The sequence below is a fragment of the Balaenoptera musculus genome, chromosome 20 (assembly GCF_009873245.2).
Source record: "Balaenoptera musculus isolate JJ_BM4_2016_0621 chromosome 20, mBalMus1.pri.v3, whole genome shotgun sequence".
Taxonomy (NCBI): Eukaryota; Metazoa; Chordata; class Mammalia; order Artiodactyla; family Balaenopteridae; genus Balaenoptera; species Balaenoptera musculus.
In genome coordinates this window covers 43,840,014-43,864,779 of record NC_045804.1, presented here as the reverse complement: position 1 = coordinate 43,864,779, position 24,766 = coordinate 43,840,014, and the positions used below count along the sequence as shown (strand labels likewise).

General features: G+C 54.2%; 4 protein-coding genes and 4 non-coding genes across 14 annotated transcripts; 2 read left to right on the top strand and 6 right to left on the bottom strand.

Annotated features, from left to right (window-relative positions):
* Positions 1-86: 86 nt before the first annotated feature.
* NEK8 (NIMA related kinase 8) lies at positions 87-9,718 on the bottom strand. Of its 4 annotated transcripts, none has more exons than XM_036836803.1 (15): positions 9,649-9,718; positions 6,467-6,672; positions 5,995-6,227; positions 5,625-5,756; positions 4,918-5,126; positions 4,683-4,762; positions 4,206-4,387; positions 3,961-4,111; positions 3,474-3,550; positions 3,028-3,145; positions 2,237-2,387; positions 1,830-1,993; positions 1,567-1,725; positions 1,225-1,383; positions 87-833 (listed from the first exon to the last, which is right to left on the bottom strand). In XM_036836803.1, exons 2-15 carry the CDS (start codon positions 6,600-6,602, stop codon positions 805-807), a joined length of 1,980 nt encoding a protein of 659 aa, XP_036692698.1. In that variant the 5' UTR covers positions 6,603-6,672; positions 9,649-9,718; the 3' UTR covers positions 87-804. The 4 variants fall into 4 exon arrangements, with proteins under 4 accessions (XP_036692698.1, XP_036692696.1, XP_036692697.1 ...); XM_036836801.1 differs by lacking the exon at positions 9,649-9,718 and adding an exon at positions 8,544-8,639; XM_036836802.1 differs by lacking the exon at positions 9,649-9,718 and adding an exon at positions 8,544-8,639 and having other exon boundaries at positions 87-830.
* A 370-nt stretch (positions 9,719-10,088) lies between these two features.
* Positions 10,089-13,011, top strand: TLCD1 (TLC domain containing 1). Its single transcript, XM_036836808.1, has 4 exons — positions 10,089-11,177; positions 11,514-11,596; positions 11,690-11,772; positions 12,179-13,011. The coding sequence occupies exons 1-4, from the start codon at positions 10,984-10,986 to the stop codon at positions 12,560-12,562; spliced, it is 744 nt and encodes a 247-aa protein (XP_036692703.1). The 5' UTR covers positions 10,089-10,983; the 3' UTR covers positions 12,563-13,011.
* A 144-nt stretch (positions 13,012-13,155) lies between these two features.
* Positions 13,156-16,440, bottom strand: RPL23A (ribosomal protein L23a). Of its 2 annotated transcripts, none has more exons than XM_036836810.1 (5): positions 16,309-16,440; positions 15,530-15,713; positions 14,019-14,195; positions 13,450-13,519; positions 13,156-13,215 (listed from the first exon to the last, which is right to left on the bottom strand). In XM_036836810.1, exons 1-5 carry the CDS (start codon positions 16,331-16,333, stop codon positions 13,201-13,203), a joined length of 471 nt encoding a protein of 156 aa, XP_036692705.1. In that variant the 5' UTR covers positions 16,334-16,440; the 3' UTR covers positions 13,156-13,200. The 2 variants fall into 2 exon arrangements, with proteins under 2 accessions (XP_036692705.1, XP_036692704.1); XM_036836809.1 differs by having other exon boundaries at positions 16,047-16,343.
* On the bottom strand, positions 13,335-13,404 carry LOC118887565. The gene has a single exon (XR_005018044.1). It is a non-coding gene; the product is annotated as a small nucleolar RNA Z17 (small nucleolar RNA).
* On the bottom strand, positions 13,595-13,663 carry LOC118887646. Its single transcript, XR_005018120.1, has one exon. It is a non-coding gene; the product is annotated as a small nucleolar RNA SNORD42 (small nucleolar RNA).
* On the bottom strand, positions 14,270-14,341 carry LOC118887563. Its single transcript, XR_005018043.1, has one exon. It is a non-coding gene; the product is annotated as a small nucleolar RNA Z17 (small nucleolar RNA).
* On the bottom strand, positions 15,802-15,868 carry LOC118887645. The gene has a single exon (XR_005018119.1). It is a non-coding gene; the product is annotated as a small nucleolar RNA SNORD42 (small nucleolar RNA).
* A 1,178-nt stretch (positions 16,441-17,618) lies between the features above and the next one.
* RAB34 (RAB34, member RAS oncogene family) lies at positions 17,619-21,555 on the top strand. 3 transcript variants are annotated; one of them, XM_036836806.1, is made up of 11 exons: positions 17,619-17,729; positions 18,393-18,611; positions 18,824-18,915; positions 19,755-19,820; positions 19,923-20,024; positions 20,141-20,205; positions 20,333-20,384; positions 20,559-20,640; positions 20,720-20,810; positions 20,943-21,050; positions 21,133-21,555. In XM_036836806.1, exons 2-11 carry the CDS (start codon positions 18,558-18,560, stop codon positions 21,198-21,200), a joined length of 780 nt encoding a protein of 259 aa, XP_036692701.1. In that variant the 5' UTR covers positions 17,619-17,729; positions 18,393-18,557; the 3' UTR covers positions 21,201-21,555. The 3 variants fall into 3 exon arrangements, with proteins under 3 accessions (XP_036692701.1, XP_036692700.1, XP_036692702.1); XM_036836805.1 differs by having other exon boundaries at positions 19,752-19,820; XM_036836807.1 differs by having other exon boundaries at positions 17,677-17,729; positions 18,399-18,611.
* The last annotated feature ends 3,211 nt before the right edge of the window (positions 21,556-24,766 follow it).

The following is a 24,766-nucleotide window of genomic DNA, read 5'->3' as shown; positions in this document are numbered from 1 at the left end:
CCCAGATGGAGCCCAGCCCAGCCCTGGGGTGGCCGCCACCCCCAGCCCTCAAGAGACCACACTCTAGGCAGGCAGCTGATTTTTTATTGGCGCTACTTCCCAGTCATCTGGGAAACTAGTCTGGTCCAGCCAGCTACCCTTTCTCCCAACGTGCTTTGGGGGAATGGCATGGGGTGAGGGGCAACCTTCAGCAGGGATGTCCTCTGCAGTATACTGCAGCCCATGCACTCCCCCAGGGGAAGGGAGGCACTCAGAGATTGTGTAAACCCCTGCCTCAGGATATAGGCGTGGGGGCGGGTGGTAGCAGTCCCGGGACCTCCCTGCCCCAGGCAATGCAGGGGCTAGGCCTCTGGAATGGCCAGAACAGGCAGGCCCCAGCTTGCCTTACTCCAAAGCACTGAGCTGCTCTCCCAGTAGACACCAGCGACTTATTTTCTAACTGGGCTGGGGGAAGGGGCAGCGTCTAGGTGGAGCCACAGCTACCTCCAGCCTTTTTCTGCAGAGGCTCTGGAGACCTCCCTGCTTCCAAAAGTTACATCTGGCCTCCAACTCTAGCCAGGCTGAACCCTGGGGACGTTGACTAAAGATAAGAAGGGGTGGGGAGGGGAAAGAGGGATGTTGGGGGAATAGGGTGGGTTGAGTTTTACATATCCAGGGCCAAAGGCAGAGCAGGGGCTTTACTGGTTCTTATACCGCATTGATGATACAATCCAGGGGGCTGGTCATGCCTGAGGCACCTGCACTTTTCAAGAACATTTACAGGAGAAGCAATATCAGGGTCGTCCAGAGGTGTATCCAGGTGCCTCAAGGGGGGACTGGCTCATCTGTGACTGCTGGAGAGCACAAAAGAGAAATCCCTGCAGCCTCCCAGAGGGCGATGCCTCCAGCAAGCCTCAGCTACTTCCACTCTCACTCCCACACTGGGCCCTGGACTCTGGACCCTGCCAGGCCAGAAATAGAGGTTCAAACTAAACTGGACTTGAGGGTTGGAGGAGAAAGAACACATTTGGGCCCTGGGGAGGAGCGGAGGCAGCCCTTCAGGCACGAGAAGCACCTACCCTTGCCCACCCCGGGGGCTCACTTTTGCCCAGCATCTTCTGCTTTCATTTATCTGGGGGCTGAAAATGCTTTTAATAATTTGGGCTGTGACCACTGGGGATGGGAATGTGGGCAGGGGCCAGCTGGGTTAACCCTTGTGTGGGTGAGGGTGAAGTTATAACTCACGGCGGATAGCCAGGAGAGTGTTTCCATGGCAACAGGACACAGAAGTCACTGTGTAGGGGTGTGTCTCATCCAGCTGCACTGGCCTAGGGAGTCCAGCATCCTCATCCCTCCTTCCCAGTCGACCTCGGGCCCCTTTGCCCCAAGAGTACACTTCACTTTCTGCCAAAGAGAATCCCAAGGAGAGAAATGGAAGAAAGACATACCTTAGCAAGCAGCTAGCTTCCTAGATTGCCATACTGGCCCCAACATGGGGTTGCTGAGTTCAGTAGCCCTGAGCATAACCCCCCATTGCCCCTGGGTCTGCCCACACCTCTACCTGCCCCCACAGTGCCCACTAATTACCTGCCCCAATGGCCACAGTGAAGGCATCCCCACAGGCCACCATTGCTATCTTGATTCCCTGGAGGCCTTGGATTTGACAAGGTACCCGGCTGACCCGGCGAGCGATGGTACCCAACTGCCCATGCTGATTGCTGCCAAATGTGTAGCAGTCACCAGAGGCTGTGGGGGAGGAGAGAGGAAAGGAAGGAAAGGGTGCCTCAACAGAGGGCCCAAGGAAGCCAGGGGAGTCCACCTTTGGCCTCCTGTGCCCAGGTCCTACTTACCAGTTACAGCAGCTGAATGAGCAGTGCCCAGGTCCACGCTCAGCAGGGGCTCCCGGTCCAGGGGTGCAGAACCTAGTGGTGTGAAGCTCAGGGCCTCCTCCACCTGCTGGTGTGGGGCAGGCTCCTCCCCTAGGGAGAGATGGTCCAGGCCCAGCTTGTTGAACCTGAGGGCAGAGCCAGAAGCCAAGTCCAGCTGACACAGTTTATATAGACTGTCCTCCCCCCACCTATCTGGGCAGGAGCTGGTGCACCAGGGGACATATCTTACACTGGGTTGAACCCACAGAACACTCAAGCCCCCCTCAGTTCTAATCCCTGGTGGGAGGTAGGCAATGACAGACGGAGCACTGGCAGCTAAGGTGGGGGAGAGGGCGGGCTAGTCACTGTAGTGCACCTAGTTCACATACCTGTTGCTCCCACACGCCAGGGCTTGGCCGGGCACAGTGAGGATCATGGAGGAGTCAATGCCACATACAATCCGCTGGGCTTCCTGTCCTGGGGGCATGGGTACCTGCTGGGGGCAGCTGTGGGACTCCCTGGTGCCCAGTCCCAGCCGGCCTACAAGGAGAAACCGGCACTGGGCTAGTTTGAGCTTTAGGGTTAGTGATACTAGGATAAGGAGGACCCACAGTGCAGCATGAGTGAAGGCTGTTCCTGACTGAAATGCCCATCCTTGGCCCCTCCGCGGGTCAAAATTCTACTCCTCTTTTAAGGCCCTGTTCAGGTGCCACATCTGTCTTCTCCAGGTAGAGTCCCAAGCCATTCCTTGTGTTCCCACACCTCTGGACCTTGGGTGAGCCCTGATGCTGTCTGTCCTCTATCACGTTGGAGATGTGTCATCCTTCCCCCATCTAGACTGAGTCCTCCAGGAGGACAGGGACCCCGTCTAAGTCATCCCTAGTTTCAATGCCCAGCCTGATGCCTGACCCAGCGAGGGGCACAACATATATTGCTGGATGAATGAAATCTCTCTCATTACATCATGACCACCCGAAGGAATCGACATCATGTTCATCTTGTCTCAGCACCCAGCACAAGGTGGGTACATAGTGGGTGTGCAATAAAGGTTTGTCGAGTGAATAAATGAATCAGAGAGAAAAGGAGGAGGAGAAAACAGGCCATAGGGTAGAAGATGGCTATGAAGAGGAACAAATCATGGCTGGGGGGTTCCAGAGGCTAGAACAGAGTGAAATCTTACCACCATCTCCGCGGCCCCAGGCAAATAGTTCTCGCTCAGTGGACAAGGCCAGCACATGAGACGCCCCACAGGCCACCTGCACCATCTCATAGCCCAGCAGGGCCTCCACAATGGTGGGCTAGAGAGAGGGGAAGCAAGGGCAGACTGGGCAAGGGGTCTGGACTAGCCATCTGGCCTCAGCATCCTCTGTAGGGATGAAGTGGGAGGCTGCAAATTCTCATGAGGTGGCTGTCTCTTTAACTCCCCCCCACACATATTGCAACCACTGGGGAAGCCTGGTCTTTCTGTACTTCCCCAGATGCTGCCCAGAACAGGTGCAGCCTGGGAGCTACAGGGACCTGTGGCTGCTGGGGATTCCCCTGCCCCCAACCTGGGTGTCAGCTCTCAAATGTGGGCTGCTTGCCATCTCCCCACTTCCTCCTCCCCAATGTACACTCAAAACCCACCTGGCTGATATCATTGAGGCTGCCATGGCCTAGGCACCCATTGCTGCCACTGCCAAAGGTCATGATGATGCCTCGGTCTGGGAAGGGGAGCAGTGAGGAAAGGGAAAGGAAAGAGGTTAGGCTGTTTTTCCAGACAGACCAGTGCAACGTTGGATCAGAGGAGCAAGAAAAAGTTAGTTGGAGGCTAGGGCTGGAAGAATTGGATGGGGGGGGGGAGAGGACTGGGGTCTTTCTTCCCAAGTGTGTGACTTTGGACAAGTGTCAGCCTCTGAGCCTTAGTTTCTAGATCTGTCAAATGGGGATGATATAGCTGCCTTGTCAGGCCTACTGTGAAGGTAAGGGAGATCGGGTAAGTAAAGCACTCCCTGGAAGGTAAAAGCATTATTAAGTGAGCAGTTAGCAAATGATAGGCAAGGAAGGGAATTGCTCTGGGGGGGGGGTCTTCTTATAGCTGAGTCCCCACAGGGTAGTCCCCTGACCGGCTCACCAGTCAGGCAGGCCGTGAAGAGGTCCCCACAGGCCACGTGCTTGATAGTCACACCCGACTGGCCCTCCAGGAAACGAGAGACGAACTGGGGCTGCTGCTGCTCCACCGCCCCAGGGAGGAGGGCGCCCCCTCCAGCGCCTAGGGGCGGGGCCTGCGAGGGGACAGGGGAGGGCGTGGGCGGCGCCTGAGTGCTCAGCTCCTGACCCACGCCCCCCTCCATTCAGGCCCACCCGCCGCCTGCTCACCTCCCAAAGTATGAGGCGCCCGGAGCGCGTGACGCCAGCCTTCTGCGTGCGCCCCGCTGCCACCTGGACCACCTCTGTGTTGAGCATTGGCAGCCGCAGCGGCACACTGAGCCCGCCACCCCACGCGTACACCGATGACAGCGGCGGCGGAATGGCCGGCCGGGCAGGTCCCCGGGGGACACCTGCGGGGACAACTCATCAGGCCTATTAAATTGGTGGGATGGACTTCCCTGGTGGTCCAGTGGATAAGACTCCACGCTCCCAACGCAGGGGGGCCGGGTTCGATCTCTGGTCAGGGAACTAGATCCCGCATGCGTGCCGCAACTAAAAATCCCCACGTGCCGCAACAAAGATCCCCATATGCCGCAACTAAGACCGCGCACAGCCTAAATTAATTAATTAATTATTTTTAAAAAATAATAAATTGGTGGGAATGCCATGGTGTCCGTCGGAACCCCTGCGGTCGTCCCGACTTACCTCTGCAACGGCCACTGGTGGTCCTGCCCCCTGTGCTGCCGGGGGCCATGGGTGGCCCGGTGGCCAGGGGCTTCTCTGCCCTGCAGGACAGATGGGGGCCTCAGGACAAGGACCCTCCCTGGCATCCCCACACCCAGAAATGGTGGACTTGCCGAGAATGCCCCTCTCTGCCCCAGGCCTACTGTGCTCCCACGGGGTGCCCCACTGCTGCCCAGGGCCCCCTCCCTGCACCGGCCTCCGCATGCGGACGCTGCCCAGGTCGGTGTGGAGGTTGAGGAGCGCCCGGATGCAGAGGGGCTGCGCCATGATGTGGCTGAGCGGTGGCCGCTGTGCAGGCTCCAGGCTGAGCAGACTCAGAACCAGCTGGCGCAGCTCAGGGCTGTACCGGTCAGAGATGGGCGCAAAGGTGCCGCTCATGATCTTCAGCACCAGCGCTGGCAGGTTCTGTGAAGGCACCACGTGTGGGGTTGGCCAGAACCTCAGGCCAGGCTCTTAAACTGCAGCACCCCCAGCTCCAGCCCCAGCCCCTAGCCTGGTGGGGTGGTCACAGCCCTGCACTCAGAAGCCATCGGTCTGGTGAGGGGGCTCCCAGGATGATAGGGGAGCCAAACCCTGCTTTCAAGAACCTCTGACAGGGGAGCTGCAGCCATGTCAGCTGGCTGCATGTTGGGAAAACTCACGTCTTGCCCTTAGGAGGGTCCCTAATCTGATGGGAGAGCCCTACCCTCAGGAGCCCTCAGTTTAATGGGGGGACCCAAGCCCTACCCTAAGGGACCCATAGTCTTAGGGAAGCCACAGCCCTGGCCTGGGGTAATCCACCAGTCTGATGAGAGAGACATAAGTGAGCCACAAGAGAAGAAACACAGAAGTGGTTGGAGCCAAGGACTTCAGGAGATAGAGGTAGGGATTTCCCAGTTGTCCCCCTGGGGGGGACTTACTCACCGCAGCCTCAAAGGCCCTCTTGAGGCTGGCCAGCTCATATAGGACACAGCCCAGGGCCCAGATGTCACTCTTCTGGTTGTAGGGCTTGCCCTCACACAGTTCAGGGGAAATGTAGCATGGAGTACCCACCACCTGCAGGAGGGAAGCTGATATTACAGCCCCGGGTTGGGAGGACCAAGGCTCTGCCCAAAAGCCCACTTAGAGACAGCTTCTCCCCAAAGTAGGCAAAAGTGCTTCCTCCTGCAGGACCATCCAGCCAGGGACTAAGGGGCCAAGGTCTTGGGGGTGTGGGGCTGGGGACAGGGGTGCAAAGTAGACCTTGGCCCTCAAAACCTCCAGCACCCTTGAGGTCCCCTCCATGCCCAGGCACCGTGTAGGCCTTGCTCTTGCTGCTAAGGATCTTGGAGATGCCGAAGTCACCAATCTTGACGACCATGCGGTGTTTGTCTAGAAGGATGTTTTGGGTCTTGAGGTCCCGGTGCAGGATGAGGTGGGTGTGCACATGATGCAGCGCCAGCAGGATCTGCACAAAGAAGTGCAGGATGGTCTCCTCCTCCAGGAGGGAATTACAGCGCTTCTGGATGAACTCAGCCAGGGTGCCACCTGCAGCCGCAAGGAACTAGTCAAGATCCAGGCTTCTCCATGCTTGAGATTTTCCTTTTATGAAACTAAAGACCCAGACAGGGCAAGGGCCTGCCAGTGTCACACAACTGGGGTCAGAACCCTATACCTCTGACCCTCAGCCAAGCCCATTCCAAGGAGGGAAGCTGGCTGATCTGTGCCTGCCTGTCTCAGAGGTGAGAGGCCCTTGGAGCCAGGCCAGTGCAAGGAGGCTGGCCCACCTGGTGCATATTCCATGGCGATCATGAGAGCCTTGTCCTCCAGGAAGTTCTCGTAGTATTCAATGACATTGGGGTGGTTGAGCAGCTTGAGGACCTGGCACTCATTCTGGGCTGCCTGCCTCTCTTCCTTGGTCATCTGCTCCACTGGGATCTGCTTGATGATCACCAGCTTCTGGTCAGCCTTGCGAAGGCACAGATGAACAATCCTGAGGACATGGAGTACAGGAGTGGGTACCAGCTGAGCTTCCAGCCACATATCAGGCAGGGCAGACCTGGTGACTGGGTGTTTCTTAGGACAAGGGAATTGGCACCTAGACTAAGAAGTCATCTAAGTTAGTGCACAGAACACTGAGTTTAGGAATAGGGAGAACCGACCACAAGCTGTCTGAGACCTTGGGTAAGTCGTTTAACTTATCTGGGACTCAGTTTCACCACAGGCACAATGACTGTGCCTAATAAAGTTAGTCTTGGTCTCTGTAAGTCTGCATAGACTCTGGAGTTAACTGCCTGGATCAAATCCTGGCTCCTCCTCTTACTAGTTATCTGGTCTTAAATTATGTGACATCAGGATCTGGAAAATAGGATCGATCTCATAAGGTTGTTGAGAGGATCAAATGAGAAAATGCATGTACTGCACTTAGCACAGCGCCTGGCACATCAAAAATACTCAGTGAGTAGGAGCCATTCATTTTATTATTTTCTGCCAATTCTGTAGTCAGTGTTCATAAAAGCAGGGTTTTGTTCTTTCTCCTTCACCACTATAGCCCCAGTGCATAGCCTAGTGCATACCCCAGCACTTAGTAGGAGCTCAATAAGTATCTGTTGAATGATGGACTATCTAAGTATCAACTGTATATCTCCAGCTCAGACCTCTCCTCTGAGCCTCAGACTTACATATTCAACTACCTGCTTTGCATCTCTACCTGAATGGCTGGCAAGCATCCTGAATTTTAACAAATACAAAACTCTTGATTCCTGCCCTTGAAACCTTTCCTTCCTCAGTTTCTTCCATCTCAGTAAATGACACCACCATCCCCCAGTTATTAAAGTCCCCCGGTTAGTAAAGTCAGACACCTGAAAATCATGCCAGAATCTTTCCTCTATCTCACACTAACATCAGTAAATCTTGTTTCTACTACCTCCAAAATACTGGGAACCCACCCATTTCTCTGTGTCTTCTGCTGTAACCCTTGGCCAAATTATCATTTCTTGCCTAAAATACTGCACTAGACTTCAAATGGTCCCTTTCACTCTTGTCACCCTCAAATCTAAATTCTACACAGCAGCCAGAGTGACATTTTAAAAGTGCAAATCATATCAAGACCATTCCTTTGCTTAAACCTCTTTTCCTTTACACTGCAAAAAATTCAACTTCTTTACCTCAGCCTACAAGGCCGTAATTTGGTTCCCACCCTCTGTGACAATCACATTTTATTCCACTGGTTACCTTGCCCACTACATTCCAACTACATTAGTCTTTTTCTCAGTTCTTTGAATACTCTGAATTCTTTCCCACGTGAGGACCTTAGCATAAGCTGTTTCCTCCGCCTGAGAAGCTCTGCCTTTTTCAGACTACATACTGGTCCTCATTCCTCAAGTCTTGGTTTGAAACTTCACCTCTCAGAGAAATTTTCCCTGACCATCCTAAATGAATACTCCCTGGTGTTGTACTCTATTCTCGCCGTTTGTTAATCACTGCTTTAACAATGTCCTGTTTATTGTATAATTTTCCGATCGTCTGTAAGCTCCGAGAGGGACAGGAGCACGCCTGTTTGGTCTTAACTGTATACCCAGTATCGAAAGCCTGACGTGTATAGTTGCTGCTCAACATTTGTTGAATGAATGAGTCAGGATCAAAGAACAAACTCTGCGGGGGGCCGCAAAGGCTGGCCGGGGGCGTGACCTCCTTGGAGGCGGAGTTTCCCAACCAGGACTAGGACAGGAAGCCTGGGCAGGGCTTCCCGGATTAGGCGCTCACGCATCGGGGCGGGGCTAAACGGGGAGAGATTTTGCTGTCGGAGTTGGGGCTTATTTTCCCTCTCCCCGAGCAATTGCCTCCCCCAGAGCCCTGGCTCACCCGAAGGCACCTCTGCCCACCACTCGGATCCGCTCGTACTTCTCCATCTCATTTCTCAGAGTCACATTTCCGGAACCCCCAATCTCAGACACAGCGCGTGCGCGGGCCCGCCCCCTCTAGAACCACGCCCCCTGCACTGCAAGATAATTGAGGGGGCGGAGCTAGTGGAGCTAGGTGTTGGTTCAGCCTCTCATTTGTCTCCGCTAATTTGCACTGTCCCTGCAGTCCGGATCCGCAGTCGCCCTCCCAGGGTGCAAGGAATGGGGCGATATGCCATTTCTTGGCACGCCCCGCAAAAGCCAGCACCATACCAGCTACTTCCTACACACGTGGCCGCATCCGGCCCTCGCAAAGCTTCCTTAGACCGGAGGGGTTCCCAGCGCAGGCCGAGTGAGGGTGGGAAGAAAGGACCGATCTCTCTCTGCCCCACTCTTTGGCCACTAGTGACGCTGTTTCCGAAGCAGAGGGCAGATTCTCATTGACACGCAAACGATAAACACTACCAAAACTGAACCGAGTCGGCGCTCTTGGTCTGTGGGGCAGGGTGCCGGATTAGTTTCGTGTTTGCCTAGGGAGGGACCGGGGAAACCCCGATCTGTGCAAGTTGATTCACCTAGGGAGGATGTGACGCGGTCTCCGGGCTGTCCCGACTAGTGAGCTAGTGAGCACTGCGCTCGTCAACACCCTCAACTCCCCAACGCACACATACAACGCTGCCGCTGCCGCAGAGTAATCTGCCTTCAGTTCTCAACTAGAGAGAACCTCCTTGGGGGAAGATGGGAGGGAAGTGGACTACTACCTGAAAGCGTCGGGGAGAGGGGGAAAGACACTTGTTCGGCTCATATGGGTTCAAGGCTTCTGCCCAGAGGTAGGGGGTCGGTTAGTACAATTGTCTAAGATCTTGACCAGAAGTGAGTTTAATTCCAGGTCGCTCCCTGGCGCTTTCTGCTCTTCACGAGTTCCATAAAAGCTCAGTTTAGGGAGCAGGAAGGATGGTGATTAGCTAAGGGATGGCATCCCTATTTCTGAGTGGGCGAGGAACGTGAGGAAAGGGGTGTTTATCTTCAGCTCCCACCCTGCCCCTTGAAAGGGTGCCCAAACCTACCCACATGGAATGACTGCTGGAAGGGCCCCTCATGAGGGCCCCTCAGTCTGGCTCAGGCCGCTGTGGCTGTCGGACAAAGCTGCCCTGTGAGCAAAGGGGAGAGCAGAGGGGAAGGCCGCTCAGTCGGGACACTCCGTGCTCTCACCTAGAAACCGATTGGGCCTTGGTTGACCAAGGAGTCCCAGAGGGGTTAATGTGTAACCTTGGAGCCATCAGGGGAGGCAGAACAAACACCCAAACCGCTTTGCGCCTCGGGTTTCTGGCTTTTCCACCCTCTCGCAGCACCTCCACCACCTGCCCCCCCGCCCCCGCCCCCACTACTCCTTTCTCCTTTACCCCCGACCCCGCCTCTCCGCCGCCCTTCAGTTTGCCTGGTTCCTTCGCCGGCGGGAGGGGATCCCGCGCCACGGTGAGGACAGGCTGACACCTAGTGGTCTCGAGCTGCAACTGCTCCAGGCCACTGGCCTGCGGAGTGAGAGTCACCCCAGCGGCCTGGGCAAATCGGCCGTCTTCCCCGCCCCAGCCTCCAGGGAGCAGGGAGAAGAGAGCTGGGACTGTCTGAGGGAGGATTGTGACTGCCGCGCGGCCCCAGGAACCCAAGAGCCGGATGGGAGGATGGGTGATGAGGTAGTCGACAGTTTCTAGGCACCGACTCGGTGCGGGACGAGGTGGAGGCAGGTAAACGTGTTCGTCTTGCGCTCGAAGAAGCTAGTGATCCAGTGGAACAAGGTCCGGGCGGAGATCACAGTCCGAAGCGGGGCACCGGCTGGTCCCCAGAACCAGGGATTAAGGACGTGGGTTGTGACGGGCCTCGCTTAGTTCTGCCCACAGAGGAGTTGAGGGCGGGGAGAGAGAGTTCTCTCAGTACCCGCCCAGGCAGGGGGAGCCGGGACCCCTGGGGGAAGTGGGGATGCGGGTTAACGAGGCCAAGCGAGCGAAGTGGGACTCCGTCGGCAGTCGGGAGCTGCCAGCGAGGGGTGGCTCGATGGCAGCGCCCCCAGGACAGCCCATTTTGCCCGAAGTCCGCGGGAGCCTGGAGGCGCCTGGGGGGGCCCCGGGAAATGGAGCTCGCGCCCTCCGCGCTGCAGAGGCGCCGGAGGGGCGGGGACAAGCGGGCGGGGCGGGGCGGGGCGGGGCGGGGGCGGGGGCAGAGGCCGGCGGGGAGGGAACTGGAGGAGCGAAGGGGCCTAGAGGTCTCCGCCGAAACCGTGTGTGTGAGGCCGGCGGCCGGCAGGAGAGGCGTCCGGGGTGGACTGGCCGGAGAGGGAGCACCTTTCCCGAACGGCCGGAGGAGGCCACCTAGAGGGCGGACAGACAGAGGCAGGGAGGGCCAGCATGCCCCCAATGCTGTTCCCCGCCCTGCCGCTGCTCCTGGGCGCCACGCTGACCTTCCGGGCGCTCCGGCACGCGCTCTGTCGCCTGCCCCTGCCTGCGCACGTGCGCGCCGACCCCCTGCGCACCTGGCGCTGGCACAACCTTCTCGTCTCCTTCGCCCATTCCATTGTGTCAGGGATCTGGGCGCTGCTGTGGTGAGTGAAGGACTGGGGGAGTGAAGGTGGCTAGGGGATCCCGCATTACTCTTTCCATCACTCACCGGCTGGCTAAGGCCCAGGCAGTCTCACCCGATTCCCGGTTTAAAATGCTGTCCAATCAGGAGCGGCAGCAGCGCCAGGGGAGGTGGGGGGGGTTCTCACCTGGGAAACTGGAGACAACTGGGTTTCAGCCGAGCCCCTCCTGGCTCCCCCGTCAGCCAATAGCGCCAGCCCAGACCCTCCGGGGACTGGCAAGGGTAATGGGGGTGGGGGGAGAGTTGTGGGTCCCTGGGGATACTGAGATGAGAGCCTGCCTTTTCCCTTCCCTTCCAGTATATGGCAGACCCCTGAGATGCTGGTGGACGTTGAGAGCGCATGGTCGCTTTCTGGCTATCTGCTTGTTTGCTTTTCCGCAGGTAGGTCTTCCCCAGGAAGCATTAAAAAGGGGGGACAGGGATAAGCTTCTTGTTCAGTACCATTTATGACCTCTTCCCCCAACCCTCCGCTAGGGTACTTCATCCACGACACGCTGGATATTGTGGTTAGCCATCAGGCACGAGCTTCTTGGGAGTACCTCGTCCACCACGTCATGGTGAGAAGCAGGGGATGTGGTATAGGCCTGGTGCTAGCAACCTAGTCTCAGCTGTCTTTCTGAACCTGGGAGGTAAAGACCATCTTTTCTTAACCCCATCCCCACCCTGTGTCCCACATCTCATGCTAGAATGCTGAGGGCTGGCAGTCTCTGGGCCCTTGCTTCACTATTTGAGGCCAGCAATCATGGCCTCGCCTTCTTAGACTGGAAACTCCACCCAGAGAGAGAATATGTGGGCAGGGATCAAAATTTAATCTTTTTGAATCCACTATAAACTATATTTCAGAAAGAAGCAAATAAGGGAAGATTTCCTACCCCTCACTCTGGTAGCCTTGTTATTTCCACCAACTTCCAGGAAAGCCTTGACATCTGGGTTCCCTAACCCATTCTCTCCCTTGCCTTGTAGGCTATGGGTGCCTTCTTTTCAGGCATCTTTTGGAGCAGATTTGTTGGTGGGGGCGTCCTAACACTGCTGGTGGAGGTCAGCAACATCTTTCTCACAATACGCATGATGATGAAGATCAATAATGCCCAGGACCTCCTCCTCTATCGAGTCAACAAATACATCAACTTGTTTATGTACTTTCTTTTCCGCCTGGCCCCTCAGGCCTACCTCACCCATTTCTTCCTGGGTTACGCCGGCCAGAGGAACCTGGGAACCTTTCTGCTGGGCATCCTGCTTATGCTGGATGTCATGATCCTCATCTACTTTTCCCGCCTCCTCCGCTCTGACTTCTGCCCCCAAGGTGTCCCCAGCCGGCAACACAAAGACAAGTTCTTGATTGAGTGAAAAGCGCAGTTAGGGACTTGTGGCAAGAACAGCAAACACAGCCAAGAACACCCTCACACGGACTGAGAAGAGACTTAGCCCCTTGCCTGAGCTGTCCTCTGGGGCCAGCCACTCCACCTTTCAAACCTGCACCCACTATTGAAAACACTAATGAAAGCACTCTTCTGAAGTCCTTGTCCTTCCTTGGGCAAGGGGTGAGGGAAGCAGACAGACCGGTTGGACATGGTAGATGGCTATGGGCACAAGGTGCTACCGGAAAGCCAGCCAACCCACACTGCCCTGAAATGGATGCTAATGAAAACTCTGGATATTGGTTTCATACAAAGCCTCTTCCAGAGATAAAGGAAGGGGTTCTTGCAAAGCTTCTTGCTTGGTCTCTTACCTCATGATGGAGGCCAAGCTGTAGTTGTCCTACGACAACCAACTCTAGTCTGGGTCACAAATATCTGTTACAGGTATGGTGAGGTGATAGGGCTGAGTGTTCCAACAGGTTAAGGAGACCAAGAGTCTTGCCCAAGCCCTGTTACTTAGGTGTGTATATACCACAGTATGGCCTCCCACCCAGAAATCAACATAAAGAAAAGAAGCATACATATAGTGAAAACTTTTATATTTAGAATTAGTCAGCTGGACTCAGTTTAGATGATCCCAATCTGAAAAACAAAAGGGAGCTTTGTTACTGGGAGTTGAAATGTGAATATTAAGAGGGAAATGTCAAAGTTAAAAAGCAAATTGAGGGCACATGGTGAGGGGTAGGGCCTATTAAAGAAGGGGCGCAGTCAGTCAGTTGAAACTAATCACCGAAGTCAGGGTTTGGTCACTACAGACACATCATTTGCACCCAGGAAGGGGGAGGTGTTAAGGAGTTTGTAGCAAAGGAAGCTTACTTTGTTGGCAACATCCAAAGCGTCATAGTCAGGAGCCAGTCGAACATATGCCTTCTTCTCTCCATCAGGCCTAGGGTGGAGAAGGAAGCCTTAGTCCCTACTGCCCTCACTGCCCCCATGCCCTTCCTTCCTCCCCAGTCTTCTGGTGTATTGGTGGTTCCTTTGTTCATGTCATTTTTTCCCCCCCAAATAGTGATTTTTCCATCATTTGCGCAGAGGGGGTCAGGGAAGCCACTAAGCCACAAATGAAGCCAATTCCATTTTATGGGAAACACCACAGGCATTCTGACAATAACTGTATCTTACTCTAGGGTCTGCTTCTGTCTAGAGGTAGGGATCAAGAAAATGAGCACCAACCCCTTAAGTCCTAGAGGCAGGACAGCTGATGTTTCCTCAGAAGTCCATACTCCATACAAGGGACTGCAATTACAGCAGGGGCTGCTCACTGGGAAGTCTACTTCTGATCTCAAAAGCAGCATCAAGGAATTTCATACCATTCAGGTTTCCTGGCTTCTGACAAGAGGCCCAGAGGCCCCGGGCTCCTCCCCATCCCACAGGACTCCACTCACCTGATCAGGGTGTTGACCTTAGCCACATCAATGTCATAGAGCTTCTTCACAGCCTGTTTAATTTGGTGCTTGTTGGCTTTGACATCCACAATGAACACCAGTGTGTTGTTGTCTTCTATTTTCTTCATGGCTGACTCGGTGGTGAGGGGGAACTTGATGATGGCATAGTGGTCAAGCCTGGGAGAAAGGCAAAATGGGGTCAACTGGCTTGGGCCCAGTAAAATAAAGAATGGGCCCTCTTTTGGAGCCCAAGTGCATCAGACAATGAGGTAGCAATCATTTGCGTCAGACTTTGGTCGCTGAACAGTGTCATCACATGCACCCTGAAACTTAGGGACCTGGAGCCTCAGCTTGGGGACATCTCAAGGGCTTTCACCCTTTAAGTGATTAAAGAATCATTTTTGAGTTCCAACCTTCTTCATTCTTTTACCTGACCTCAACATTTCTGAAGAGCAAATTTCTAGAAGAAATTTGAGACTTTAGAGGTTAGACAACTTAACCCAAGAGCATAAAGTTAAGACTATGGAATCTAGAAACTCAGGCTAGGGTTCCAAAGAATGTTGGTGCTTCACTATGAGGCTGAATCGACTGTTTTGCCCCCTTTGGTTGCTGAAAACTGGCTTACAAGCCATCAATTCTTGAAAGCAACTTTTTATTTACAGCTCAGGTTAAAGTTACAGTGGCCATCTAACACAGCTTTCCCCCTGAAATTTGGAGAAGAAAGGCTCTATTTGCCTGGGTACACCATCCTCTTTTGAAAGTAGAGATCAGATCTCAACCTCTCATCACACTAAATTCTAGGTCCAAATGGCAGTAAAAAGTCTGTCAAGTCCATTTCTCCGTGGACACAATCCACTCTCCTGCCTTTTTCTTAGGAAGCAGTGGAAGGACCCACTGGTGGTAACCACTACCATGGCTCTACTCTAAACTGTGCTCCCTAAGGTCAGTCGTTACCACTAGAGACACGGAAACACTCAAGTACCCTAACCTTTTCCACTCACTCCCCCAACCATTCCTTGACTGTAAACATTTGGGAAAGTGAATGAAAAGAAGTTGCCATACACTGCTACAGGTCTTCACTGTCCAATACAGATGAATGAATCTCATCAATCTAGAATCATCCCACATCCTCACCTTCGAGGACTATTCCCCACAGCAAAGATTTTAAAAAAGTGCAACGAGGAGCAACCTAAACCTGGAACCCCCAAACAAAGAACATCTAAGTCCCACTTTATACTCACAAGAAAGTAGACTGCATATGAAACAATGATTAACCTAACAATTCGCTAATCTTGACAGTGACTCTGGGTTGTTTTAAACAATTCCTGCTAATATGCTAAACACGCCTCCTTTCGTTCTTAAACAGGGCATTATTCTCCTCATACTTCCTTTAGAGAAGCACACTAGGTACCAACGTGATTTTGAGAAGCCATGCTCTAGGTTTGGTAAATTTCCAAATTACCAACGGAGGATATCCAAACATCTTTTCAAGGGTACGGGGCAGTACTGACTTGTTTCTCCTAGGGGCGCTCTTCCGAGGATATTTGGGCTGCCTCCTGAGCCGCAGTGTTTTGGGCCGTCGGAAGGTGGGTGACGTCCGGATCTTCTTTTTTTTGTGGCTGTGTACGCCTTTCAACACTGCTTTCTTGGCCTTCAAAGCCTTTGCTTTGGCTTCGGCTTTCGGAGGGGCAGGGACTGAGAGAAGGAAAGAAAACGAGGGTGCGGGATTCAGAAATCAATCACTTCTGGCCTCAAGACCCATAGTGGGCGCCCGAGGCCACACGTGCATCAGTGGTTCCTTTGAAGACATCACAAGTCTCAGGAGTTTAAAATTTTTCCATCATATGCACGATTCTAGGGGGAACTTGGGATACGATGAGAAAAAAACTAGCAATGACCAAACGCTTGACACTTGCTAAAAATGTGAACTAGTAATTTTATGTACAACATCGTCCAGCCATCGGCGGACAGTATATAGCCCCATTTAACATGGCGATAAAAGGGAAGATGAGAGTACCGATTCCTTACAGGTGTAGAGACATGGAGCGCCCCAGAGCCGACTGTCTGGCTGTCCCCCGCAGGTGGTACCGGCCGGGCTTGCCTCCCCAACACCCTTCACTGAAGCCCAGACCATGCGGCTGGGCCCACGCGCTCCTCAGCGTTGCCAAAACTCGAGGAGCGGCCCCACAGCAGACACCGCAAGGCCTGGCCCAGCCATCATCCTCTCAGTTCATTCACTCTGCGGGGACCCCAGGCCAGCCAGCTGTGTATCCCTAGCCCCGGCACACACCTTCCTTCTTCGCTTTCGGCGCCATCTTCGTGAAAAGGGCTTCCGAGACTTGTTCCCACGGGCTTATAGAGTCAAGTCTCACAGAAGACTCGCGATACTTTTTACTTAAAGCTGATTGGATACTCTGCAGCGCGGCGCCCGCCGGGAATGGTAGTTAGATTTTATTACCTCGCGAGAGGGATTAAACTAGCACCACCCCTCCGTTTGTTAGACCCTAAAGCTTCATGGGGGTTGTAGTTTTTTGGAGACGCGTGTTTATTTTATGTGGCGGGTGGATGGTGTAGCCTGCGGCTGCACGGGACTGAGCGCTTCACATCTTGAGCAACTTTAGGGAGGAGGATTACAAGATTGCCGTTCCACTGCAAACTGGAATTAATATACTGTAGTTAGATTGACTCAGGTAGAGTGAAGCAAAATTCTAGAACGTTAGAGCAGAATTTGCCCAGTCCAACTCCCTCAGACATCTGTGGAAATTGAGGTCGAGAGAGGGGACACGGCTTATTTATAACACGGTGATTAGGTGGCAGAAAAAGTCGAGTCAGGCGGAGGGGAAGAGCGAAGTGTCAGAAGAGGTAGGAGGTGGCCACATTGCCCCTATGACAGATTTCATGCATCTTCCCGATAATACTGTTGAAGAGACTCTACCAATTATTCCAAATACCCAGCGATCAGATTTCTCCAGGATACGCTCGTTCTTCATGGGAATAAGTTCATTCACAGTCCCCTCCCTTTAAGCAGTCTTCTCTTCCTTGCTCCAGTCATCTTTGCATCCCCAAATTCAGTTCCTGACACAGAGCAAGGTTTAGTAAACGCTTGGGTTTTCTTCTTTGAAGGACTGTGCTTACCTCATATCACATCGCCTTTCTGTCCTCCCCCTCCTCTCTTGGAATCACCTTTGAAGGTGAGATTTGTTGTGTGCTACTCCTTCTTCTAGCCTGCAGACTGCAAAAAAGAAAAGTCCTGGGGGAGTGGGGGTGGATTTCAATGGGGTCAGAGCGAAGAACGCCCATACCAAAGGAGAGTCCCCATGTCCCAGAGCGGTGACTTCTCCAAAGGGAGGAATTCTGGGTCCCCTAGCCCTCCTTTATCCTCCACCAAGGGAGGCAGCTTGGTCTTCGGCGCCCCAGGCCCCCAATCTAACACGGCAGCCTTGGAGGAAAACGCACCAGATTTCGGACCTCTCTCTCCTTGGTGGCACCTCGTTCCGACCCTGGCACCCCCTCTACGCTCCCCACCACCACCTCCCAGGGCAGAAGGGCGAGTGGGGGCAGACCCTATGAGTCACGTCCTGGGCCTGGAGTTGAGGAGGGAAGCACCGCCTCTCCTAGGGCCCCTTCTCTCCCCCTTTCCCCTCCCGCTGGTTCCTGGCGCAGCCAGATGCTGCGCAGCGATCACCGATTCCCCATCACCAATTCGACTGGGTAAGGGTCCCCATGGAGGCTCTGCCCGGCACAGGAGGTGCAGGGGAGAGAGACCTGGGGGATCCCGATCTGGGAAGGTTCCAACCAGGGTGAGGGCGGGCCCGCAGCCGGGTGAGGCGTCTGCAGGGGGAGCCTGACCTGGGGCAGCGCTGGCGGGAGGAGGGGAGGGGGAGGCTGGGGCGGACTGCGAGGCCTGGAGCTGCCGGGAGAGGGGCGGGGGGCGGCCCTTTTCCAGGAATTTCCGGGGATCAAGTTACAGCGCTTGCGAAGGGAGAGCCGAGTGGGACGCGAGGCCCTGCAGCGCCCTGGGCCCCTCGCCCCCTCCTCCAGCAGTCCACCGGCCGTGCTGTGCCGTCCCTGCCCACACTGACCCCGTGTGGCGGGGCCGCTCCGCGCCCCCGGGCTTCTCTGTTATGGTAGGGTCGCCTCAACCCCGAGTTGTCGTCGGGTCTTCACGGCCTCGAGTTATTGTAGGAACTATCCGGCCCCGGGTTATTGTAGGGTCTGCGCGGGCTCGGGTCCCCCCAGACGGGACTCCACGCCCCAACTTGGCGGCCGAGGGGTCTCCTCGCCCCCGAGTCGTCCTGGGGACGCCCCGGGCCCGGGTGATTGTGGGTTCGCCCCGGCCCCGGGTGATTGTCTCATCCCCGTGGCCCGCGGTAGTTGTAGCGTCCCCGAGGCCACGGGCTCCCGTAGGCTCCCCGTGGCCCCGAGTTATAGTCGGGACCCCTCGGTCGCGGGTGATTGTCGGGTCTCCACGGGCCCGGGTCGCTGGGGCGGATCAGGCCTCCGCGCCTTCTCAGGGCGCCCCGCAAGGCCGCAGGCAAGATGAACATTCTGGCGCCGGTGCGCAGGGACCGCGTCCTGACGGAGCTGCCCCAGGTAGGCGCCAGGGCCACGTCGGGCTTCTGGCTGCGGTGGGTGTGGGCGGGGAGGAGGCGGCACCAGACCAGTTACAGGCTTGGGCCCAGCCCTGCCGCCCAGCTAGGCCTGCTGCTTCTGGGTGGTCCCCTCCCCATCCCCCGCCGCGGGCTGCTTGGTTGCGGGAAGAGGGCCAGGAATGGGTGAGTCCCGTTCTCTTCCATCCCTCTCAGTGCCTGAGGAAGGAGGCCGCTTTGCACGTGCACAAAGGCTTCCACCCCCGCGTCACCTGCGCCTGCCAGGAGCACCGGACAGGCACCGTGGGGTGAGTTAGAGACACCCGGAACGAAGAAAGGAAGTCCCAGGAAACCTGTAGTCAAAGCAAGGGTACAGAGCCAACAACTGGAGGCTCCATTTCAGCTTTTACCAGCTATATGGTTGTTCCCCCTTTTCATGCCCCTGTGTGCTCCCGTTTCTTCCAGCTAGGTTGTGGCGAGTCCTAAGAGATGGGGTGAGGTAGGAAGGTGGCAGTTTAATTCCTGACACAGAGAAGGTGTCCAACACGAGGGCGTGGTCACAAGCTCAGCTTCCTCCACACCATCTATTTGAGCTCCAGGGCAGGGAGCAGTCCTAGAGGGATGAGTCCTATTGTGGGTAAAAAAAGGTAACACTCTTAACAGTTGCCACCAGTAATTGAACATTTACTGTGTGCCCAAGCAGTGTGTTGTATACTATTATTGTCTTTTATTAAATGGAAAACACCGCCACTTTTAAGATGTATCCTGATTTCAGAGATGTTAGAATGTATGTTTGTGTGTGTGTGTATGTCTCAGAATATAGGACATTTATCTCATTTTAACCTTCACAACCACCCAATAAAATGTATGTTAAATCCCCACTTAACAAAGGTTGAAACTGAGGCTCAGAGAAGCTGAGAAACTTGTTCTAAGTCACACAGCTAGTAAGTGAGAGCCGGAATTCAAAATCATGTCTCTCTGATACTAAAACAAAAACACTCCTCCCCAGCATATTTGTCCAGGCCTGGTGTCTATGGTAACCTCAGCCTGGGTGCAGCTACCTTTGTGGACCTACTAGGGAGCATTGGGACTCCTCTGAGTGAAAGAGCTAGCGCTCACTTTTCCTGCCCACTCTTGTGTCCAGCAGATTTAAGATCTCCAAGGTCATTGTGGTGGGCGACCTGTCAGTGGGGAAGACTTGTCTCATTAATAGGTAAGAGGGTGCTGCAGCTGAGCTGTTTTGGGCTGGGCAGAGTGGGCCCAGGTCTAGCCAGGTGGGCTGGGCTCAGGACCAGAGCATCTGGTGCCCCCTCAGGTTCTGCAAAGACACCTTTGATAAGAACTACAAGGCCACCATCGGAGTGGACTTTGAGATGGAACGATTTGAGGTGTTGGGCGTCCCCTTCAGTCTGCAGCTGTGAGTTCTTCCTCCACTCCTTCCCGCCGTTCCTTCTCCCAGCACCTATCTCCCACCGCAGCCACCAGCACCACCCTGCCCCACACATACCTGTGTTCCCCCCTCCTTCCTCCCAGCTGGGACACCGCTGGACAGGAGAGGTTCAAATGCATTGCTTCGACCTACTACCGAGGAGCTCAAGGTAAGGGCCACCGTTAAGTGAGGTAGGTGGGAGCACCTGGCCTCTAGTCTAGGGCTGGAGGGATTGTGGAAATGAACCAGTAGTGTCTTCCCCAACAATCTGCATATGTTTTCTCCCACTCTTCCAGCCATCATCATCGTTTTCAACCTGAATGATGTGGCCTCCCTGGAACATACCAAGTACGTGGGCATGCTGAACTATAATGGGGGCTCTGGGAAGAGAAGGTTCAGAAAAGAGGGGGGTCAGGAGCATGGAAGGGAAGGAGAAGAATGCATATCCTTCTGGGCATGTAAGTGTCAGCGGGGGGAGCCTGTCTAGCTCCCTCATCCCTTGCTGTCCACTGTCTATGGCAGGCAGTGGCTAGCTGATGCACTCAAGGAGAATGACCCTTCCAGTGTGCTTCTCTTCCTCGTGGGTTCCAAGAAGGACCTGAGTGTGAGTGTGCCAGGCGGGGGAATTCCCACCTTGACAAGGGAAACCCCACCCCCAGCATCTGACTCTGACTTTCCCTCAGACTCCTGCTCAGTATACGCTAATGGAGAAAGATGCACTCAAGGTGGCCCAAGAGATGAAGGCCGAGTACTGGGCAGTCTCATCTCTCACTGGTGAGTCAGAGGCGTCCCGCCTTCTGCCGTGGCATTCCTGCCTACCTTGCCTCTCACTCCCACACCTCCAGCTGTGCTCATTGACCCCAGGCCTGGAACTGCCCCTGAGCACCCATCTGCTCCCCGTGTCAGGTGAAAATGTCCGGGAATTCTTCTTTCGTGTGACGGCACTGACCTTTGAGGCCAATGTGCTGGCTGAGCTGGAGAAATCGGGATCCCGGCGTATTGGGGATGTTGTCCGTGAGTGCCCGCCTGGATGAGGTTGGCAGAGGGCACAGGGACCTTCCAATCCGTGCTTCACATGTTTCTCACCCTTCTTCAGGCATCAACAGTGATGACAGCAACCTCTACCTAACTGCCAGCAAGAAGAAGCCCATGTGTTGCCCATGACGGGTGAGGGTACTGTCCAGAGACTGCCCAGCCCTGGGGTGGTGTGCCACATTTACTCCCCCAGAACTCAACCCCTGGACATTTGCACTGACTGTTTTTCCAGACCAAAGAGCTGCCCCTTGGTGGCAGTATCCCCAGAGGTGTAGCTGGGACCATGCTAGTCACTTCCTGCTCCCAGGCACCGTGCCAAAAACTGGATGCCCCTCTCCTCCAGGGCTCTCCAGGTTGCCCAGTGGTAGGGAGGTGGGTGAGCCCTCCTGCTCTTACTCAGCCTGCTGGGCCCTCTGGGTTTGAGGATGCTTAATGGTCCCAGCCTCACACTATGCCTTATGCATTAAAATATCTGTTATTAGCAGGTTAGGTGCTGGAGTCCTTTGTGGGGGATCAGGGATGTGGAATGGGCAAGGCTGTATGGTCATCTTGGGACTGGAGACTTCTGGGATTCTGGCCATTCCTGGCCTCTGGGCAGGCCTCAGGCAGGCTAGGAGCTCAGGGACCACGTTTGGGGGATGCACCGAACCCTCACTGGATGACATCTGAATAATTTTTGAGATCTTTGAGAGCCCTTTTCCTTTGGTCCCTTCCCCCTCAAATGTCTCCTGCTACTTCGTGCTTATACCCAAGTCCACCATTGGATAATATTTTTATTTTTTTTCACCTTTCTCCTGCCTGTCCTTTAAAAAATACTTCTCTGAGGGGAACACAGTGAGAAGTGAATGAGTTTTGGGTGCTTTTTGGGTTGACCAGAAGGCCCAGGAAGGTAGAGGCAGGGCTCTTACTCAGAAGATGTGCTATCTGACAACATCTAACTATATTAGTTAACAAAATTATCAGTAGCATATTCTTATATTTTAAAACAATTAAAAAACTAAATTGGATTAAAAATAAGACATACAGGGACTTCCCTGGTGGTCCAGTGGTAAAGAATCTACCTTACAATGCAGGGGACGTGGGTTCGATCCCTGGTCAGGGAACTAAGATCCCACATGCTGTGGGGCAACTAAGCCTGCGCGCCACAACTACTGGGCTCACGCACCTCAGCTAGAGCCCGCGTGCCACAAACTACCGAGCACACATGCCCTGGAGCCTGAGAGCCACAACTAGAGAAAAACTCGCACACCACAACCAGAGAGAAGCCCGCGTGCCAGAACAAAAGATCCTGCACGCCTCAACGAAGATCCCGCATGCTGCAACTAAGACCCAACGCAGCCAAAAAAAAAAAAAAAAGGCATACACTTTGCCCTCTTCAAAAAAAAAAAAAGACGTGCTCCAAGTCAGGAGGATCTGCATTTGAATCCTTGCTGTCCATCCTGGGACACTCAGACAAATCACTTAACCTCTGTGACTTAGTTTCCTCATCTCTATTATTATTTTGGGGGGGCATGCCACACGTCTTACGGGATCTCAGTTCCCTGACCAGGGATTGAACCTGGGCGATGGCAGTGAAAGCCCAGAATCCTAACCACCAGGCCACCAGGGAACTCCCAGTTATTTCATGGATGAAATAAGATAAAGCACTAACATACATAGGAAGAGCTCAGAAACCTTAGCTATTATAATAACAATTTCGGTGAAGAGTGACCAAGAACCTGGCTCACTGTTGACATCCAGAGAGCCAGAGATTGGCTGGAAGTGTCTCAGATATCTGGGCCAACAATGGAGGGACACATGTGGCCTGAGTCATCCTGGGAGGTCATGGAGGGTCAAGATTAGAACACAGATCCTCGTTCCCAGTTAGCAAGTGCTCTTCCTTTGCTTCCATTCTTTTTTTTTAAATTTAAATTGGAGTATAGTTGCTTTACACTGGTGTGTCAGTTTCTGCTATACAGCAAAATGAATCAGCCATACATATACATATATCCCCTCTTTTTTGGATTTCCTTCCCATTTAGGTCACCACAGAGCACTTGAGTAGAGTTCTCTGTGCTATACAGTAGGTTCTCATTAGTTATCTAGTAGTGTAGTAGTGTAGTGTATAGTAGTGTATATATGTCAATCCCAATCTTTTGCTTCCATTCTTACCCACTACTCTATTCTGGAAGAGTTGGCTTTTCTGCACTCTCCCCTTTCTACTGGCTTCCCGTCCCCTGCTGTTCTTATTTTTTTAAAACTATTTTATTTATTTTTGGCTGCATGTGTCTTTGTTGCTGCACACGGGCTTTCTCCAGTTGCGGTGAGCGGGGACTTCTCTTGCTGTGGAGCACGGGCTCTAGGCACGTGGGCTTCAGTAGTTGTGGCACGTGGGCTCAGTAGTTATGGCTCATGGGCTCTAGAGCGCAGGCTCAGTAGTTGTGGCGCACGGGCTTAGTTGCTCCGCAGCATGTGGGATCTTCCCAGACCAGGGCTCGAACCCTTGTCCCGTGCATTGGCAGGCGGATACTGAACCACTGCGCCACCAGGGAAGTCCTCCCTGCTGTTCTTAGAGTTCTCTAAAGCTACAGTGGGTAAGAGGGTCTGGGTGGTGATCCTGCCACTCCGGCTGCTGGGTCTTGAGGAAGGTGGAGGTTGAGATCATGCAGAGCAGCAGCAGGAGAGGCCCTTGATGACTCTGGAGAAAACAAAGTTTAAGCAACATCCTTTTCCCTTCTCTCCATCCTTTGAGGCATATCCTGGCTTTGGAGCCTGGTACCAAGAGAAATTGAGAGGTGTGATGTGTGGAAAGATAGTGATGTGGCTGTAACACTTTTTTCACACTCTCCTGGAATTGTTCTTCCATCTCTGTTTCCTTACAGGACTGTGATCCCCAACTCTTGCCTTACACAGAGTGTGTATGTGTGTGTGTGTGTGTGTGTGTGTGTGTGTGTGTGTCCTGCACCATAGTACTGCTGTGGAGTGTTTGTGCTGCGTGGAGCGTGGGGAGCAGGAGTATGGGTCTGTGTTCTGGGTGGTGTATGTGAGGGGCGTGTGCATGTGTGCGTGTTGCGTTGGTCCGTGTGTGGTGAGTAGATATTTTAACCTGCGCTGTGAGTGTGGTACATGCATGTGCAGTGTGTATACTATACTTGAGGGTGAGAGGGGTGTGCACTGTGAGGGGCGTGTGTAGTAGGTGACTATGCGTGCAGCTTGCCCTGCTCCCCGCATGGGGCAAGCCTATGGAGATACGACATGAGGTTGCAAGAGTGAAATAAAGCACTAACACACACAGGAAGAGCTCAAAAACCTTAACTATTATAATAAATATTTGGGGGAAGAGTGACCACGATTATTTGGCTCTATGTTGATGTCTATATTGGGCAGTATTGTCTCAATACAGGGTGCCCCATGGGGGCTAGGAGGGGGCGCTGTGGGTGGGCGCCACAGGCGGGGCTGCAAGCCGACATCACGTCTTCATTAGCTGGGCTCCAGTGGTGGGGCCTGCGGACGGGGAGAGAGAGCGAGAGCGAGCCCGGTCTCCCGCCAGGGAAGGAGGGACCTTGGAAGAGCCAGGATGGCGGGTTGGAGTTTAGAGGGAGTAGCTCCCTAGGCACGCGGGCAGGGCCCCGAGTGTAGATTGGGGGCGGGGCTAAGGGCAGCGGCTGGGTTCCGAAGGATTGGGAGGGGCCCGGATGTTGAGAGAATGGCTGGGGC

Bases quoted from the DNA above. Each gene is read 5' to 3' on its own strand.
- TLCD1 (XM_036836808.1), top strand. From the start codon at position 10,984: ATGCCCCCAATGCTGTTCCCCGCCCTGCCGCTGCTCCTGGGCGCCACG. The intron at 11,597-11,689 runs GTAGGTCTTCCC...ACCCTCCGCTAG, and splicing joins GCTTGTTTGCTTTTCCGCAG to GGTACTTCATCCACGACACG. The intron at 11,773-12,178 runs GTGAGAAGCAGG...CTTGCCTTGTAG, and splicing joins ACCTCGTCCACCACGTCATG to GCTATGGGTGCCTTCTTTTC.
- RAB34 (XM_036836805.1), top strand. From the start codon at position 18,558: ATGAACATTCTGGCGCCGGTGCGCAGGGACCGCGTCCTGACGGAGCTG. The intron at 19,821-19,922 runs GTAAGAGGGTGC...GTGCCCCCTCAG, and splicing joins AAGACTTGTCTCATTAATAG to GTTCTGCAAAGACACCTTTG. The intron at 20,811-20,942 runs GTGAGTCAGAGG...TCCCCGTGTCAG, and splicing joins GGCAGTCTCATCTCTCACTG to GTGAAAATGTCCGGGAATTC.
- RPL23A (XM_036836809.1), bottom strand. From the start codon at position 16,152: ATGGTCTGGGCTTCAGTGAAGGGTGTTGGGGAGGCAAGCCCGGCCGGT. The intron at 14,196-15,529 runs GTCAGTACTGCC...CCTTTCTCCCAG, and splicing joins AGCGCCCCTAGGAGAAACAA to GCTTGACCACTATGCCATCA. The intron at 13,520-14,018 runs GTGAGTGGAGTC...TCTCCACCCTAG, and splicing joins AAGGTCAACACCCTGATCAG to GCCTGATGGAGAGAAGAAGG.
- NEK8 (XM_036836801.1), bottom strand. From the start codon at position 8,590: ATGGAGAAGTACGAGCGGATCCGAGTGGTGGGCAGAGGTGCCTTCGG. The intron at 6,228-6,466 runs GTGGGCCAGCCT...TTGCGGCTGCAG, and splicing joins CGCCATGGAATATGCACCAG to GTGGCACCCTGGCTGAGTTC. The intron at 5,757-5,994 runs GTGCCTGGGCAT...TCCCTCCTGCAG, and splicing joins GCAAGAGCAAGGCCTACACG to GTGGTGGGTACTCCATGCTA.